Source organism: Nematolebias whitei, chromosome 7, assembly GCF_014905685.2.
Source record: "Nematolebias whitei isolate Nwh7 chromosome 7, NemWhi1, whole genome shotgun sequence".
NCBI classification, from domain to species: domain Eukaryota; kingdom Metazoa; phylum Chordata; class Actinopteri; order Cyprinodontiformes; family Rivulidae; genus Nematolebias; species Nematolebias whitei.
Genome location: NC_056504.1, coordinates 35,602,973 through 35,615,398, shown reverse-complemented (window position 1 = coordinate 35,615,398; position 12,426 = coordinate 35,602,973). Strand labels below are relative to the sequence as shown.

The following is a 12,426-nucleotide window of genomic DNA, read 5'->3' as shown; positions in this document are numbered from 1 at the left end:
GGACCACAGGGGAGAACCGGAAGATCCCCACCAGCAACCACATACAGTGACCCCCCGGGGCCAACAGCGACAAACTCATAGGCCTCCGTCGGCACCCGCCACACCGATGTAGGTCCAGGTCCAGGCACCGAGGCCCGGGCACCGAGGACTCACACCACCCAGGCCAAGGCCTGACAGGGCCAGAGGACCCGAGCCCCACCAGGCAGACACCAGGCCGAGCCGACACACGCCCAAGCGCCCAGCCCCCGATACCAAGGGCCCCAAGCGCGCCGGCAGGCAAGGGCACACCCCACCAGGGGGCCGCGCGATAGGGGCGCGATGCCAAGCACCCCCAGTTGTATCAAAGAGGGGGCAGTCCGAATCTCGGCCTAACAAATACCCATTCATACACATACACAATCACACTATCCCAACCTCAATCTCACATTCATTCACTCAAAGACATACAATAACGATACATTTCATTCTTATTCCCGATACACACTCTATACCCCCCAGGTCCAAGACATGTACCCGCCCTCTACAGGGGGCAGCCCATGCCCAAACCCAGGAGGTAAACCCATTCATTCTTGAGTGGAGAAGAGCCAATACCCCAGACCCGGCCCAGGCCATGCCCCGCCGACAGGATACCCCCCCACCATGAAGAGGACACGCCACCGACCACCCCCACACACCGCCAACAACCAAGCACGCACCCCCAGCCGACCGCCCGCCAGGCCCCGGCAGCCACCCTGGCCAGCGGGCCAACCATGGCACCCAAGAGCCAAGCTCAGGGGGTCCAAACAACCCCAGGGAGAGCACAGCGCCAGCACCGCCCATGGCAACCCCCAGACCCTGAACCCCCACATAGTCCTGGTCAACACCCGACGGCCTGCCCTTCTCCCGGACCCCACCCCCGGAATGGCAGTCAGGGAACTAGGTGGGTAGGAAGAGGAGAAAAAAATAAAATAAAATAAATAAATAACTAAAAATAAGACCCCGACACATACACCCCCACCCCTAGATGTGCTGTTGATGTGTGTTGTTGTATAGTGCCATTAAAAAGGAAAGAAGAAGGAGCAAAGGCTGGCATGGTGCCAGTTTCCCCTCCACCCCAACTCTATCCAAACCCTAGTGTCTAAATGCAACCGTTGTGAGCACAGGCACAGGGGGTGAGAGTAAGGTCATCCCACCACCCATAGCCATGTGCCCACCTCAAATTTCTATATATGAATGTCATGAGGATGTTATGAATGAATGTCTAAGGTGTACAATAAAATTGAGTCCCAGGTGGCTATGGTCAACAAAGATGTAAAATTGTTGCAGCACACCCGAGCCCAAACAACCCTAAATGTATGGAATTGAAATGAAGAGGGTGGAGGTGCATGGTGAGGGATGGGGAGAAAAAACTGTGAGAGCAAATGCTCCCACAGGGGGTCAGCTCCCCCACTGACCCAACAGCCCCCCCCCCCCCCCCCCCAGCCCCCCAAGGTCCACCCAGGGATTGAGGCCAAGACACCTCTCCATCTGGACCGACCGTCAGGCCCGCTGAGCTCCAGACCAGAGAGGGACAGAGCCCCGAGGGCCGCCAGAAGCTGCACCAGCAGCCTACACACCCGAGGGCCACCAGGACCCCCACAGATCGCAGTCAGCCCGCCACCAGATGGAGCCAAACCCCACCAGGACGACCCGGCCAAGAGCGCCCGCCCAACCGCCGACAGTGCCAGGAAGCACCGGGATCGAGCCCCCACCACAGGAAAGGGGCCAGCCAGCCGGCCATGCACAGTCCCGGGCCGCCCCCAAGGACATCCACCCCATCCCCACTCCAGAAGAAATACTACACCCACCCCTCATTCGGACATCTCTCAAAACACATAGCACACTAGACACCTAGGCTGGGTCAAACTACCCCCTCCTAGGGGCCACTGGTCACGCCCCCAAACACCCAACCCCCCAGCCCATGACCCACAACCCACCAGCGAGCCGAAGGCCCCCGCCCAGAACCGGGCACCAGAACGCAAGCCGGCCCAGAGCCCGGCAACCCGCCCGCCAGAGCCCAAGATCCCCGAACCCCACAGGCCCAAGCCCGGGGGCGACAAGCCCCCAGAACCCCAAGCCCCCGCGCCCACCCCGAACCCACATCAGCACAGCCAGGCTACCAGATCGGTGACCCACGACCGCCGCCATAGACCACCTGAGGGCCTGCATGCAGCCACCAGCAGACATCCCCCAGAACCACCCAGGCCCTCCCCAGAGGGAAAGCAGTGCCCCCCTGCCCAGGTACCCCCAAGAGCCCAGCCCCCGGCAACCCCCCCGGGGCCCCAAACCCATACACCCACCTCCACATCAACCCCAAGGCCCCACAAGGTCAGATCCCAGACTACCCACCCTCACTATGTAACGGAGCCGATCAAAGGAGCCCACAGAGATTGATCCAATGTGTCGGCAGATGCTGTTTCAAGACTAATATGATCTAACAGCAGATTTTTATACTGATTAATACTAAGATTATTTTTATTTTTCCAATTCAGGAGTATGGTTTTCTTTGCGATGCATAAGGCAGTGAAAATCATGCGACATGTATTTTTTTCCAGGGTAACATCTTCCAAGATAGCCAATAAGCAAACAGACGGAGAGAGTGGAATATTACATTTCAGACATTTAGACAAGTCTTCACAAACCTGGACCCAGAACCTCTGAACGGGTGGGCAGAACCAGAGTGCATGGATATAATCATCAGGAATATTGCCTGTGCACTGTGAGCAGTTGTTAGATGATGTAAATCCCATCCGAAACATTCGCTGACCTGTATAATGTACTCTATAAAGAACTTTATACTGTATTAATTGTAAGTTGGAGATTCTAGTCATTTTAAATGTTCTTAAACATATTTGAGACCAGGTGTTTTGGTCAAAATTGATTGATAAATCTGACTCCCATTTTGCAACAGGTAACATTATGGAGTCATTGATTCTAGACAATTTCTTGTATATTTTAGATAATAATTTGGGGGATTTAAGATTAAGGAACTCTAACACACATATTGGTGTTTCTAACAAAGTTTTATTAAGCTTAAATTTCTTTTTTATTATAGACTTAATTTGTTGATATTGTAAGAAGTATTTATTTTCAATGTCAAATTGTATTATTAAATTATTAAATGGAATAAAGTCTACACCTTCATATATGTGTTCCAAATTTAAGATATTTTTAATAAACATGAGGGTTATGAGGGGGTCCCTGAAACTTTTTCTCCTCTGTAAGGGGTCCCTGAACCCAAAAAGTTTGAGAACTACTGGACTAGATAGACTATTTTGTTACTCCCATTTATAATCAATTTAAATACAATAGTTTTGCTAACATTCATTATAAGAAAAACGTCCACACCTTTAATACATTATAAGGATTCCTGTTGAGATTTAAAAAAACCCAACCAACTTTTAATTTCATGTTTTAATTTGTTATGCCCCATGTTCCACAATTTGTAAGTAGGGCGCTATGATAAATGTTTTGCTACTTCAGGGACATGTGTCCAGGCAGCAACACATTTTATTGTATATTTTGTATATTGTCTTGACAAGCTATGAGTGTGTGATAGATTTATAAATTAAATGTGCCTATTTGTTGATTCATTCATTTACCTACTAATTTATTTATTACTGTGTTAAGGTGTCAGCATGGAAGATGGAGAGAACTGGTGCTCTCAGATTAACCGGCTGCAGGATCTTTTGGATAAATTGGAATGTCAGGTACAAAGTTTTTTTTTTTGTGTGTGTGGACTACATTGTCTTCTGAGATATCAAACATTGTTTAACATCTGTAAGGTTTCAACAACAGCAAAACTGTTTTATTTTATGTATAGCATGTTTAAAATAGAAATATTCTTTAGTAATGTATCTGGTAAACGACGAGGAAAAAAAAGTAACATTATGATGTGAGTGAGAAAAAATGTGTGAGTTTGACAGATAAATTGGTGCGGCTTCCATGTTATTGCACAGTCCGTGCCGGTCCGTAGTGATGAAGAGGGAATTGATACGCTATTTACCTGTAGCTGGAAGGTTAAGCTTTTTTGTTTACAGGTTGGTCCATGCTCCTACCTTCAACCAAGGTCATAAACTCTGGAAAGTGATCATAAGAACAAGACTGCTGATGCAGGCTGTCAAAATAATTATTGTATGCAGTTTAGCTTCGGGTGAGAAGATATAGGGTGTCTCTTATCCCGGCTAGAACACTGGGTTGGGATTACTGGTGCAGCGTTAGAATGGTTCCATTCATACCTGAGCGACAGGAGTTTCTGTGTTAATTTTGCTAACACTCTATCTACTTCTGTGCCTCTTTCCTGCGGGGTCTCGCAAGGCTCCATTCTTGGACCCCTTCTGTTTTCATTGTATCGCCTCCCCTTAGGGTCTATCCTGAGGAAACATGGTCTTTCCTTTCATTGTTATGCTGATGACTCAGATTTATCTGCCGTTAACGCCCAACAGTTCCTCCTCTATTCGCCCTTTGTTAAAATGTCTTGATGACATCAAGAATTGGATGGCTGCAAACTTTTTGAATTTTAGGGGCAGTTTACATGGCGCGTATTTTGAGTGAATCTGCAGCTTTCTCTCTGCGGTTCTGCTGATCATTTACATGACACCAGTGGCCCCCCCTCTTTGAATCCACCTTCCAGAGTGGAGGTTTTTCGCTGACTGCCCCCTGATAATGTAAACATCTCCCGCTGAGGCTTTGTGTTAAACCACATGCGCACACGCACGCGCGGACAGACGCTATATTTCTATCAACATGGCGGTGGATACAGTGCTTTCTGAACTACGATTGATGGAATATATTTTTAATCTCGTATTTAATCTACGTCAGATTCCAGGTGCTGTGACCAACATCTGTGTTGCAAGAGACACCAGTCTGATCCAGTTCTAATATCGTTGTTTATAGAACGAGGAACGCACACACGTCGCACTGCACTATAACATACTAAATGTGCTAAATAACAAGTTTAATAATAATAAACAGTGTTTATCTTTAGTTTGAAATATATAATGAAGCTCTCTGAGATAAATTAAGCTATCTGGACATTACGTAGTTCAAATTATGTGATTAAAATGATGCTAAACATATTGCGTGTTATTAAAGTCGAAAATGAAGACATCGGGTTTAATTTTTATTTTATTTATTTATTCAACACAACAAACTGTATGTCACACAAACACTGATAATTAAACTGAACACATAAAAAACACGTTAACTGTAAACTGCATTAACGAACTGGACTCTTGTTTTCATCCTGGAATCTGGTCCCTAGTTGTCCATCTGGCTCGTTCAGGCTGTCACTCCTTTGATTAATGCAGCTTAAAACATTCAATGGATTGAATAAAAGAAATGAGGGGAATTTTAAATAAATAGTTCATCCAACATCTCTCTCTCTTCAACGTCCTCCTGCAGTGCACCTGGGCCGAGCCTTGTTCAGAACCAGTCTGCCCGGTAGGAGACAGCTTCTTTTTCTTTCAGGAAAAAATATAAACTCAGTTTTTTTTTAACCGAAGTAAACACAAGCTAACATTATTAAGAACATTTGATTTAACTGCTGTAAATCAGCTACTGATTATCACGGAGTAAAGTCCGACATCGATGACTCGGTTCTGGTCCACTCAGTGACCGGTGTGGAGTTGTTAGACGAAGTGGTCCTGCTTGGCGTCAAATCTGTCGACTCTTATCCACAATCCAGCCAAAATCCAGCTTTAACTTGTTGTTAAGTTGTTGTTAGCTGAGCTTTTAGCCCAAAGGAAAGGAGCAGGCCGAGGCAGCACGCATGCGCATTGGGTAAAGGTACAAAATTCACAGCGCCATCTAATGACCTGGCATGGTAACGACAGCGAATTCGGGAGGAATTCGGGGATTCCTCCGGATGCACGTAAACACAAAATCCGACTGTGTCAACGCAAATCTTTTCCTTTAATTAACATACGAAAAAAAATATGTTTCCCCCCATCGTGTCTGTGTAAATAGGGCCTTAATGATCAGAAGACTGAGGTCATTGTGTTTAACCCTAGCTCTGCCACTGTCACTAATCCTGCAAACCTGGACTCCCTTCAGCCATATCTAAAACAGTCTGTTACCAATCTCAGGATAGTTTTAGACTCAGGTTTTAAGTTTAATAAACAGATAAATTCTGTTCTTCAAAAAAGCTTCTTTCAGCTAAGGCAGATAGCTAAGCTCAAGTCCGTGCTGTCCAGATCCGACCTTGAAAAATAAGTCCATGCATTTATTACAACCCGGCTGGACTACTGTAACTCGCTTTATGCTGGGGTCAGTCAGGTCTCTCTCTCACGTCTCCAGCTTGTCCAAAATGCTGCAGCTCGGCTACTAACAGGAACTCGCAGGTTTGAGCACATTACTCCAGTCTGTCCTCTCTTCACTGGCTTCCTGTGCGTGTCAGAGTTGATTTTAAGATTCTTCTGCTGACATTTAAGTGTGTTAATGGCCTTGCACCCTCATACCTCTCCGACCTCCTTCATCCTTATACTCCTTCTCGGGCCTTGAGATCATCAGACCAGCTGCTTTTGGCCGTACCAAAAACCAGGCTGAAGCTCAGAGGAGATTGGGCATTTTCAGTTGTGGGCCCTAAACTCTGGAACAATCTGCCCATCAACATTCGACAGTCCACCTCAGTCTCTACTTTTAAATCTCTCCTCAAAACACATCTGTACTCATTGGCATTTAACACAGGGTGATCTCATTTGGTATTTCGTTGTTGATGATTGTGTTCATCCATTTTGCTTTTACTCCCTGACATTTAATGCATGGTGATTTTATTTAGTATTTCATTGTTTCTCATTATATTTCATGTTTTTTATGCTTTTATTCATGTTGCTGTAATATCTTGTTATTAATATTTGATCCTGTGGTCTTTTTCGGTAAGTTTGATAACAGTTACTGTTTTAAATGTGCTATATAAATAAATGTGACTTGACTTGACTCTTAGATATAGGGTGAGAAGTTAAGTTATTCAGGATTGATTCAGAGCTGCTGCTCGTCCACATTGAGAAACGCCAGTTAATTTGGTTTGAGCATCTAAGGATGCTCCCTGGATGCCTCCCTAGGTTCAACTGGGAGACCCTGGGGAAACCAGGACACGCTGGAGAGTCTGTGTCTCAGCTGATCTGGGATTGCCTCCTCCAAGAGGCGCTGGAAAAGATGTGTTTGAAAAGATGTCTTGGCCTCAAGTTGCTACCCCCAAAGCCCGGCTCCATAAACAAGTAGTATAATAGATGGATGAATGGAAAAATATGTACATGAAATGCTAAGAGGGCAGTGCCAGAGAAGTTAACATGTGTCTGTCTGAACACAGATCTGGAAAAAAAAAAAGGTCAGTGCAACATTGTCAGTTCAACCATGAGCACTGGCAGCAGAATGCATTCATTTTTTGGTCAGTGGCCGTGTTGCCACTGTTTTTCAAACCGTCTCAGCAAACTTATTTTATAATATGTGTGATTGCTTGCTTTGTTTATGAGCATCCTATTTTATTTTATTTTTTTGTTACTGCAGTTTCAAAATATACCATCCATCCATCCATCCATTATCTTTACCCACTTATTCCATTTTGGGTCATGGGGGTCACTGGTCCCCATGTCCAGCAATCACTGTGCGAGGGGCGGGGTACACCCTGGATGGGTCGCAAGTCCATCACAGGGCCACATAGAGACAAACGAGACAAACAACCATTCACTTTCTCACTCACACCTAGGGACAATTTAGAGTTACCAATCAGCCTAACATGCATGTTTTTGGTCTGTGGGAGGAAACCGGAGTACCCGGAGAAAACCCACGCATGCACGGAGAGAACATGCAAACTCCACCCAGAAAGGCCCCTGGACCGGGGTTTGAACCAAGTACCTGCTCACTGAGAGGCAGCAGCTCTACCAGTTGCGCCACCGTGCTGCCCCAAAATATACCATACAAAAAAAATAAATAATACTTTTTTCATTCAATCCACCCATTCATTTTCTTTACCCACTTTTTTTTTTTTTACCCCATAAGATAAATTGTGTTCTTGAGTTCAACTTTTGATAAAATAAATTTAAAATGCTCCCATGGATGCAAATGTGTGGAAAATGCACCCAATCTTAAAAAATAAAATAAAAACACATAATACAATGTGAACATTTTTGAGACAATATGAAAAAAAACAAAAAACAATATGCTTCGTGCAACAATTTTTCAAAAATCATTAATTTTTAGCAAGTGATCATTGTTAAATGATACAATATTACTTAATTGCTCATTAGTTGCTATTCATGAGATTCACAGCTGGACTGCACAGACAGCAGTGCACAGAATAAAACGGCAGCATCATCAGTAGCTTCATCTGTAAGTCTATAAACAATAGCAGGAACTGTTTACCTGCAGCTATAGTTCAGAGCTGTATTTAATATTGTTGTGTCTTTGAACAAACTGTCAATTTGCTGCTTCAATGGTTTTAGTGGTCATGTAGCAAACAGCAGCCTTGAGCATGTGAAACTGCTGCTTTTTTGGATGCAGTTCAGCAGATTGGTGTATCTGTCAAACACCGAGTGCCATCACTTCCCCAGCTCATACCATGACCAATTCCCACCACCCATCCCCAAACCTTTTTCACGCTCTCCTGCTCCTTCTTCCTCTCTCTGCGTCTGCTCCTTTTATTAACTCCTACCACCATCTTCTCATGCTCATTCTTTCATTGGTTTCTGTCCCTCTCCGAAGCATTTTTTTTTCTCTCCTCATTCTTCTGTTTTGTCAAACCGGAGGAACTCTGAGTGCAAAATCAAAGCAGTTCATAACCTGCAGGATGTTCCGAGAGCAATATCCATCTCAGCGACCCAACGCTGACACCATCACACCTTCTGTCTGTCTCACTCTTGTTTGCTGCTCTCTCAAATGAAACAATGAGTCTTCAACCGTCCAGCTCTCTGTGTTATTGTGTTTATTGTATGTCAACCTTCCTGGTGGATGAAAACCTTCACAAAGTCAGATAAACCAAAGATGTGTTTTTTTAAATAATGTTCCATCAGGGTTCTGTTTTCCACTTTCTATTTGTGACTGAATTAATTTTATTTAGACTGTAACAAACAGAAAGGCCATTTTGAATCAGTGGATTTAACTTGTGTTAGTTCTGGCCATCAGGGTACTAACGATCAATTGTTAGGTTCATGGTCCTCCTTTTACATGTGAACAGCTAGTCCTGGATGTCAACAACAAACTGGCTGATCCACGATGAGAAGGTGCTATTTATAAGACTGAGTTTATTGCAGCGCCTCAGACTGAATACGTTTTTTGGATAAAAGACGAAATGTTTTATCCGTCCCGAAAAGTTGACTCAACCTTGTTGGTTCAGTTAGTTCCTTTCAGGAAACAAGATTTGTTTGAACAGGAGAAGATAAGCTGCATTCAGAAGGAAAAGAAAAGAAAACAAAATAAAACGGATCACAGAGTTCATTCATTCGTTCATTCATTCATTAATTCAGTGACATCCAGTTTTATTCCGTCTTTGGTTCAATCACAAGCTTTTTCTCAATTTTGCCACTATTTTGTTTTAGAGTCCCAAGCTGGAGCCACTAAAGGAGGACACACTGGCCGGCACATACAAATCTGTAAGGATGACCTAAAAAATATTTGTTGGTGTATCCATTTATGTTTGTTTGTTTAACATTAAGCCACAGAGGTGTCAAATGTTGTTTTTCTTATGGCTGCTCTCCTCTGTGGGGGTTCCCCCCTTCCTGTTGTAACCGGGACTCAAATCCACAGCACTGAGCTACCACGGTCCACATCGGAGGTTTTGACTCTGTGTGTGTGTGTGTGTGTGTGTGTGTGTGTGTGTGTGTGTGTGTGTGTGTGTGCGTGTGCGTGTGCGTGTGCGTGTGCGTGTGCGTGTGCGTGTGTGTGTGTGTGTGTGTGTGTGTGTGAGCAATTCCAAGTTGTGAGCTGTTTTGTATCATTTTTATTTCGTCAAATCCCTGCTCTGCTGCATCTTTTGTTTATCTTTAATAAATAATTGGTTCTGAAGCGTGTCACCTCTGGGTTGGACTCTACATTTGCATTTTTTATTTCCTTGCTGTGACTAAGGCCTGATGACATGATAAATAGTAATGAGCCGCCATGATGTGAAGTGGTTCGTTTTTACTGACAGGAAAAAAGTGAAACTTTAATCTTTTTGTACAAACCAAATATTAAACATTACATTTTCACTCCCAAATTTCAGCTCTTAAAATCTTTTTCCTTTTGTATCTTTTTTTTTATTTCTCTCACTGTGCTCACCTTGGTCTGAGCTCTTGAGATGATAGGTAGACCTAACACAAAACTTGCTCATTTATAAACTAACATGTAGAAATGTTTCCTAATGATCAAAATCAGGCCTCCACTTGGTGCGCTTTATATTTTCTCATATTTTTGATCAACATACAGACTTTAGGTTACAACTGCTTTAACAAATTTACTGTCCAAGTCTGTCTGAAAACAGTTGATTAGCATAAGATAGTTGCAAGTTTTTAAATGACACTGATCTAATAAACTTGAATATAACCTGTGTGGACTGCAGGGTGATTGAACCTCCTAAATGAGAGGTAATCGCACACAGCAACATTTTTTCCTGTTCTTACTTTCTGCTCCTGTTTAACACAGTCTAGCAGCTGAAGGCCACGTCTAGTCTTTCAGAGTTCTTGTGCTTTGATTCTTTCTGTTTTACCCCCTGTAACTCTCAGATAGGAGAAAATATGCCTTGCTTGTAGAAGTTTATATTTTAGCATACAATTTGAAGTTAAATATGCTAAAAGGATTTTTGAAAAACAGCTGTCAAGGCTTTTTGCCACAACTTCAAGAATATTTCAGTCACAGTTAAAGTGTCTTGATTTCTGTTAGCTACAGAACCAATTAAAGGTTTTTTTTTATATAATGCTTGGGGCATTTTCATCTAAAATCACACAAAGAACCTTTTCACACACATTTTGGACAAACGGAGCAGTTGACATGCTCAGGTCATTTCAATCAATTCACCAATTTTCAAGCAGAAATCTCATTTAACTTGATTTTCTGTTTCTGAGTCAGTTTCATCAACACTTTTTTAAACACTCTGATGATATATTACTATGTTGATTACAGTATGTTCCCTGAAGGTACAGTAATACATTTCTAATAATATTTTCATCTGTACTCAGCAGTTTTTCTCTACATCCTTGCTAAGTAGAACAATTTTAGTGATGATTTTTCTATTCCTGCTGGAGAATGAACTCAAAATACCATCTAACTGCAATTTTCTTTAATTTTCCTTCCACTTTAATGCCAAACCATATAGTCAATTAATTTACATAGGGAATAAAAAATTAACAACAATGACCTAACACCTACAGAAATCGTCATATAACAATAAACAAAGAATTTTAAAACATAGACAATTGCCTTTTTTTTACGTTAGTGGTAGAATTAAAACCATTGGCTTCAAAAAAGCATGACTTTGAGTGTGAATGTTTGAGATGTTTATAAAAAATAATGAGTGAATGAAAGTCACAAGATAAAACCAAATGCAAACTAGAGAAATTGCATTTCCTGCGAAAATGAAGTGTAAATGCTTATTGCAGAAGAACTTGCTGAAAAAACATGGAAATTAGCTTAAAGAACATGCTGAAGTGGAAGTACAAGCCTAAATTAGTAGAAAAACCAGAAAGAACACATATTTGCTGAAATAGGTTTAAATAAACTGAAATTATCAGAAAAATTAGGAAAGTAGCTTAAAAAAGCTGAAACTAGCAAAAAAAAAAGTAGCTGAATAGTGGCTGAAAGGTAGAAATAAGCTTAAACTACTAGAATCAACCGGAAAGAGCTGAAATCGGCTAAAAAATGTGGAATTAGCTAAAGAAGCTAAAAATAGTATTAAAAAAGCTAAATAGTAGCTGTAACTGCAGAAATAGCTGAAGGTAGCATAATTAGACTGAAAGGAGCATAACAAGCTGAAATTAGCGTAAAGAAGTAAATTAGTCTGAAAGAAGTAAACCAGCCATAAAAATAACAATGTATCTGAAAACAGCCAAAACTAGCTAAAAAAAAAGTGTTAAAAATGTAGCTGAAAATGTAGAACAACCTTAAATTAGCAGATGAAAGCAGAAAGAACACGTTTACCCAGTTAGGCAGAAAAAAACAAAAATGAGCACAAGGAGTGGAAATTATCTTAAAAAAGTTGAAATTAGCATAAAAGAAACAGCTGAAAAGTAGCTAAACTTCAGACAGAAGCTGAAATTACCAGAAAAAAGTGTAGAGAACACATTTTAACTAAATTAGGCAGAAAAAAACTTGAAATTAGTGCAACAAATGTGGTATTTGCTGAAAAAGCTAAAATTAGCATAAAAACAGCACTAGCTAAAACAGCAGGAAAAAAAACTTAAACTTGCAGAAATAAGCTGAAAGGAGCACAACAACACCGGA

At 42.3% G+C, this 12,426-nt stretch overlaps 1 protein-coding gene across 1 annotated transcript in view; it reads left to right on the top strand.

Moving 5' to 3' along the window:
• Positions 1–12,426, top strand: part of necab3 (N-terminal EF-hand calcium binding protein 3) — a 55,688-nt gene that overhangs the window by 35,855 nt on the left and 7,407 nt on the right. The window contains exons 7-8 of the mRNA XM_037679823.1: positions 3,649–3,728; positions 9,552–9,605. Of these exons, the coding sequence (XP_037535751.1) occupies positions 3,649–3,728; positions 9,552–9,605 (134 nt within the window). The remainder of the gene's footprint in view (positions 1–3,648; positions 3,729–9,551; positions 9,606–12,426) is intronic.